This window comes from Electrophorus electricus, chromosome 5 (genome assembly GCF_013358815.1).
Source record: "Electrophorus electricus isolate fEleEle1 chromosome 5, fEleEle1.pri, whole genome shotgun sequence".
In the NCBI taxonomy this organism is placed as follows: domain Eukaryota; kingdom Metazoa; phylum Chordata; class Actinopteri; order Gymnotiformes; family Gymnotidae; genus Electrophorus; species Electrophorus electricus.
In genome coordinates this window covers 5,839,333-5,846,025 of record NC_049539.1, presented here as the reverse complement: position 1 = coordinate 5,846,025, position 6,693 = coordinate 5,839,333, and the positions used below count along the sequence as shown (strand labels likewise).

General features: G+C 39.0%; 1 protein-coding gene across 1 annotated transcript; it reads left to right on the top strand.

Annotated features, from left to right (window-relative positions):
* Window positions 1–1,043: 1,043 nt before the first annotated feature.
* Window positions 1,044–4,655, top strand: LOC113579559. Its single transcript, XM_035525855.1, has 3 exons — window positions 1,044–1,906; window positions 2,249–2,345; window positions 2,859–4,655. The coding sequence occupies exons 1-3, from the start codon at window positions 1,291–1,293 to the stop codon at window positions 3,013–3,015; spliced, it is 870 nt and encodes a 289-aa protein (XP_035381748.1). The 5' UTR covers window positions 1,044–1,290; the 3' UTR covers window positions 3,016–4,655.
* The last annotated feature ends 2,038 nt before the right edge of the window (window positions 4,656–6,693 follow it).

Sequence of the window (6,693 nt, the reverse complement as noted above, 5' to 3'; positions counted from 1 at the left end):
AAGAGAAAGACGAGAGAGAGGGGAGATTTTCTGCTCCAACACTTCTGAACCTTTCCTGCCTCTACCTCCTCCCCCTGTTAATCACACACATACACACTAGCACACGCATAGCTACAACACAGCATGTCCCCCTCCCAATACCCTCCCCATTGACTCTCAACATACAAGCCACCCACCCTCCCAGACACACATCAGCACACACCCTTGTTCCCAGTGCACAACACCTCAACCACTTTGCTTTACAATTCGGGTCACTTCACTGAACAACTTGGCAAATAGCCTCAAGAGCGCTGAAGCAGTCAGACTTGGGAGTGCATTGAATAAAGAAGAACAGGTCCACCAACTTACCACACAAGTGTCACAAACTCTAATGGGAAATGATGCATGCTGTGAGCAAAACTAAATTATTCTATTTCATTATCATATTTAAGAAATGTTATCTTTTAGCATATTTTAACATGAAAAATATTGTTAACATAAAGAATGTGTAATTTTTCAGACAGGCTAAGATTTTATGTTACTATCAAACAACCTTGGTCAGCGTCCTAGATTGATTATACGTTGAAGTCACAACGAGTAAATGAAGACTGATCATTTCAATCATCAGGTGTCCCTAATGGATACTATTTGAACGGCCAAAAAAAGAGACTGCTCCGTGCTATTATCCCTGTAAGAGGGCTCCCTCTAAAGGAAAATTACTCCAGTACAAGCTTTCTCTTTACATGATTTCAAGGAAAACGGCTCAATAAGAGCAAAGCCCTACATTCAGGCTACTAGTAGAGATAATGTGAAGACTGTAGCTAATAGAACAATATGGCGGGGATTCCAAGAACATTTAACCAAATAACCCTCGACACTGTCAAACACGTTTCTACCCATTCAAGATTCAAACATAGCAATATCATACAATTTAACACTTTTTCCTAAACCGGAAGTGTTTTATTTTAGCTGTACTATATAAAGAAAATTCTTGTCTGGAGTTCTTCACCAGAAGGCGCTGTGGCGGAAATGCTCCAGCCTACGGTACAACAACCTCTGGCCAACGGAAGTTAAATAGATAACCATTCAAATCTCTGAGGTGCGTCCACCTGAAAAAAAAACAATCCGACGATTTATGTTCAGTATTTTATACCCTGCATTTAGAGATAAAGAGAGTCTAGCAAATGCTTCAGAGACGTCTGTCTCCTGCTGCGCTTAGGGCAAACTGTTTTTAAAGATCCAGCGTTGAAACCGAACATTTGGGATTTTTAAAGAAGGTAACTTAGCTAGCCAGTTACACCAACCCTGAAAATGAATTTATCACAAAGTAAAGATATAGTTTCACTTCTACAAAACGAAGACGACGCAGCTGTAATCGAGACAGCTGTCAGAACGGCGGTTTTGTCGATTTTGAAGGTTTTTTTCGACATGAACAATAAGAGAACACGATCGTATCAGGTGAAGTTAGCTGACATGGAAAAGGAGAATACAGCACTTAGACTCGAATTAAAGGCAGCTGAACAAGAGCTTCAAACATTACGGCAGTTTACTTCTTCCAGTGATAGTTACAAGATTTCAGCTGATGTAATCTTCTCGCCAGAATTTGACAACAATTTCACCACAGATGTGGACAGAGAAGAAGCAGCGACTTCCCAAAATGTCTCCGGAAATGATACCCTCCTTCAAACCTCAGACAACAGGTCTTTAAAGGAAGAACCATCCTACGACGACACATTGTATATAAAAAATGAACTACAAGAAGAGAGCTCTCCAGCAGACTGCGATTATCATGTTATACCATATTTGGGCTGGACAACCAGCGGTCAAACACAGCAACCTGCTGTGCCTATCCAGAGATGTGGGGCATGCCACAGCAGCAACCACTCGGTTCAGGAAGATGATGCATCTGTACCAAGTCTGGAGAAAAGTATGCAACTGATATTTGAGAGTGGTTTGGTTTATATCAGTGATATACTGATGTATTAATATCTGAGGGAGGTTGAGGTAATATGGAAAGTAGTCTGGTGAGGAAAAGGCTACCTTTACACTTGAGAGATTGCGTTTTACAGACACTTTAACTATGGCCTTGGTTCTCCCTCCTAGGCATTTCTTTCCTTTGTGCTTGTGTAGTTCAGGCTCCCATCACAATAGTTCTAAGTACCCTAAATGGCAACACTGAAACACGATGCTAAGTATGCTAGAGAATCGTCTGACGCTATATGTTGAAGAGAGTATAGATGGATGTGGATTTATGATTATATGCTTACAGAGAGGTTGTCAAGCAGGGAGAGAGTGCGGCGCTATAGAGCAAGGATCCGTGCTGACCCAGAGAAGTATTTGGCCTGGAAGGAAAAGGACCGCTTGAGGTAAACTGAAGTCTTAAACTTTCACTGTATGTTCATGTCAGTCTGTTTGTTAGAAGGGAGCTGCCTTTAAAGAAGGAAACAAAAGAAATATAATTTGTGCAGATGTTTTAATGCTATAGCATAAACATTTCTGTAAATGCTTAGACGAAGAAATCTAAAATTGCACAGGTGCATTAAACAAGGTGGTTGGAAAGTGCTTGTGCTCTTTACTGAACAAATAGTCACCAACAAAAATATAATCAATGTAATCTTAGTAGTCATATAATTTGAGTCTGCAGTGCAGTGTCGAAGGCCAAAAATATATATGTGGTTAGGCTACATCACCATATTCGAAATTCCTGCAGATTTAATTTTTTCAAACCATATCATAGGTTTTCAATGCCTAGTCTTCATTTACAAAGCTGATGAAATTGTCGCTGCCCGAGAATGCATTTAGCAGTAGCTTACAGAGGTGTGCCATGGTGCAACAGTACTACTTTGATGCGTCTGTTTGAGAACCTGCTTACCATCCAGGTATCGTCGCAGGAGTAAGAGCATTCAGGAGCTGTCTGAGCCCATGAAGAAGCTGAAGAGGAAGGCCTGGAGAGAGGCCACGAGGCGACACCGCGCCAGAAAACTAGCTCAGGCCAATTTCACTCCGCCACACGCCACCCAGACAGCCAACTTATGACCAAGACACTGTCAAGTAGTTGTTGTTTGCATCCTGTTGGCCGTAAGTGCACTAACTCATATACTTGTGGGTATATATAAACTAGTATGCATTTACACTGTGATTGGGTTTTAAGAAGGATTCATACTTGGCTTAATTATTTGGATTGTTATTGTTCATCTTGTGCTCTGGAAACATGCTGTGGTTCAATCTAAGTAAAATTAAAAAAAAAAAACCTTTTAATTACTTGATCCAAATCTAGACATACATAAATGAAAGACTGGTAAAAGGATTCGCTGGGCTAACCATGTGTTAAACCTATGTACAAAGACTGTTAGTATTATGTTGACATTTTGTTCATTTTCTGTAACATTATTTTGTAATTCATGTTAGATTTGCAATGGGTAATTTAAACCAACCTGGCAAGTAAGATTTGCCTCAGATCTCGGTGTTTCAAAATAGACCAAACCAGTGTAGTGATTTAATGAACATTCTTTACAACGCCTGAAATAAAGATGAAATACACACCTTAATACACTTCTCTGGAATATCTGAATAATACCAGTTTACTGTGGGACACAATTGCATATTAAAGCCTTTTCAGTATCTGTATTGCAGAATGTTACTTAAAAAGTGTTCTAAGCTTTTTTTAATCTAGGCAGTAAATGTTTTTGTGTCACAAGGAAAAGCAGTTACATGGTGAATTTTTCATTTCTTTTGATGGAGTGCTTTTTGATTTTTATTACTGACAAGGTTAGCCCATGCTGTTTGATATTGAAGGTGGGGTTCTGGTCTGCCCATCTGTAGGTTTCAATTGTATTTCAGTCTGTTTTTTGTGCTTAAAATGCGCCCTTTTTAAAATTCAAACCTTGAGAAGAGGTTTGGTAACCAAATGATGATATTAATAACTTGCTAGAAAATGCACAAAGTTACCTTTTATTTCCTTAATTGTTTCATTGTACTAATGTTTATTCATGCAGATAAATGTAGATTTTTATGGTTATCAAGTATACAAATGAAAATATGAAAACTCTTGTGTAGGGTGACAAGGCTATTACACAAATTGTCATCTTTATGTTTTTCACTTAAATATAGTTAAGTAATACTTGAAGACAAAAAATTTTTTCTCACGTGTGCACCTGTAAAAGAATAGAATGTGACAAAAACAGATAGAAAATAGTGATGTGGGAGATTTTTATAGTTCTTTGCTGGTGTTCCAGGCTGGACAGGATGTGGGACCAAATGGATTTCGTCAGTAAAATTTTATTTCTTTTTTTTTGCTATATAGAAAACAAAGACGATAATCTCAAAACATTTTTATTTATGTAACTAAAGGCATTACTGGTCAAAAGTGTATCAATGTGCATCTGTTGACCATGAATACAGTATAGCCAAAAGTATTTAGACAACACTTCGAATTGTTGAGTTCTGGTGTTTCAGCCACTCTTATTTTATATGTTAACAGGTGTACAAAGTCTAGGACTGTCTCCTTATACAAGTACTGATTTTAGAATAGGTTGTACTGAAGAGGTCAGTGACTTTTAAATTGACACTGTCATAGGATGCCACCTTTGCCACAAATCATTTCATGAAATGTTTGCTCTGCTAGATCTGCTCTAGTAAACTGTAAGTGCTATGACTGAAATAAATGCTCAATAACAGATCAGCCACACAGTTGTAGTCCACGCAAACCCTGAGCGGGGCGCTGAGTGCTGAAACCTCACCCAGCCTCTGTTGCGTTACATTCTACTAAGTTTGAAACTACCCCTGGAAGCAACATCAGCACAATAGCTCTTAATCAGGGGCTTCATTAAATCAAGCAGCTCCACAAATGCCTAAGATCACTATGTGTAATGCCAAGCATCAGCTGAAGAGGTGTAAAGCATGCCACCTTTGTGCTCTGGAGCAGTGGAAATGGGTTCTTTTAACTGACAAATCACACTTCACTAGCTGGCAGTCTGGACAAATCTGGATTTTGCAGTTGCCAGAAATATACTCACTAGAATGCATAATACCAACAATAAAGTTTGGTGAAGGAGGGATATTGGTCTAAAACCTTTTTAGGATTTAGCCTAGGCCCCTTAGTTCCAGTGAAAAGTAATGTTAATCCAGTATACAAATATATTTTACACAATAATGTGCATCCAACTTTGTGGCAACAGTCTCGAAGGCCATTTTTTGTTCCAGCATGACAGTGGCCCTGTGTATGAAATGGAAAACTAAATTCTCATCTAACATTAGTGTCTGACCTACAAATGCTCATTTGACTAAATGAGCACAAATTTCCACACACTCCAAAACCTTGTGGAACACCTTCCTAGATAAGGAGTGAATGAAATTTCTCAGTTTCTCCAAGTCAGTCTTCTGTTATAAAGCATTCATTTGCTTTATGTGACATTGTTCATACAGTTCAGTAGTTTAAACTGATTATCTTTTTACAGTGAATTTCCTTCCATGTTTACTAATGAAAGCAGTGCCAATGAAACACTCCCTATTAATAGTTAAATTGAATATCATTAACAGTGACAACACTTATTCACATCATATTCTCTATGTTGTGGTATCCAAAGTGCAAAAGAGAGAAAGATCCATGAAGCATTACTGCAGCTATTTGATTATGAGATGCAGCCATAATTCAGACCCAGCAAACTGGCTGCCAGAAACAAGAAACCAAATTGTTTATTGTGGATATCTCCCAGTGTAGCGTAAAGCAAGGATACATGGAGATTTTGTAATAAGGGGCTTTGGGGACTTTATTTTTGAACATTTCATCTCATGACAGACTAGAGTGCTTAACCTGATCAACTCTTTGTTTTTAGATTAGGTCTTAAAATGGTGTGCCTGTGTGTTTTGAGAAGGGATCAATGAGATATACATCTTTCTGCATTTGTGTTTTTTTAATCTATGCATTTCTCTGCTGTGTGCTGTCATGATCAAATATAAGGTGGAACAACAAATTAAATTCTGCATGTGTCTTCTGAAAAGGACCGCATCAATGGTGCATTTTTACACAATCATCCATGTGACCTTTGATCAATGTTACCAACTAATACTAAGTTCTCCACTGAAAGTCAGAACTGTGCATGAACCAAGTTAAAGGGTTTTGGACATACAGGATCTCTGCTCCCACTGCCCAGAACGAAGGCACTGTAACAATTGTCCCACAATTCTGACTGTGCACATAAAATAATATATACCAACTCTAGATTTTAACACATTGCTCTCAGGCCTAATTGCCTAGAAATTGTGTGTGTGTGTGTGTGTGTGTGTGTGTGTGTGTGTGTGTGTGTGTGAGAGAGAGAGAGAGAGCGAGCAAGCGTGAGTGAGCTAGTAGCAGCGTCGGCCGCTGACCGGCCGTTGAACCTTCCTCTGAACTGAAGATGAACCCTCAACTTGAGAAACATTCGGTCACAGATCGCATTGTGCTCTTATTTGCTCTTACTTTCACATATTCCTTCAGGTCTGGACTCTGTGGTGGCCAATCCATGTGTGAAAATGATGTCTTATGCTCCCTGAACCACTCTTTCACAATTTGAGCCCGATGAATCCTGGCATTGTCATCTTGGAATATGTCTGTGCCATCAAGGAAGAAAAAATCCATTGATGGAATAATCTGGTCGTTCAGTATATTCAGGTAGTCAACTGACCTCATTCTTTGGGCACATAACGTTGTTGAACCTAGACCTGACCAACTGCAGC

Excerpts from the sequence above, each read along its gene's own strand:
- LOC113579559 (XM_035525855.1), top strand. The coding sequence starts at position 1,291 with ATGAATTTATCACAAAGTAAAGATATAGTTTCACTTCTACAAAACGAA. Across the intron at positions 1,907-2,248 it reads TGTACCAAGTCTGGAGAAAA|AGAGGTTGTCAAGCAGGGAG; the intron begins GTATGCAACTGA and ends ATATGCTTACAG. Across the intron at positions 2,346-2,858 it reads AAGGAAAAGGACCGCTTGAG|GTATCGTCGCAGGAGTAAGA; the intron begins GTAAACTGAAGT and ends CTTACCATCCAG.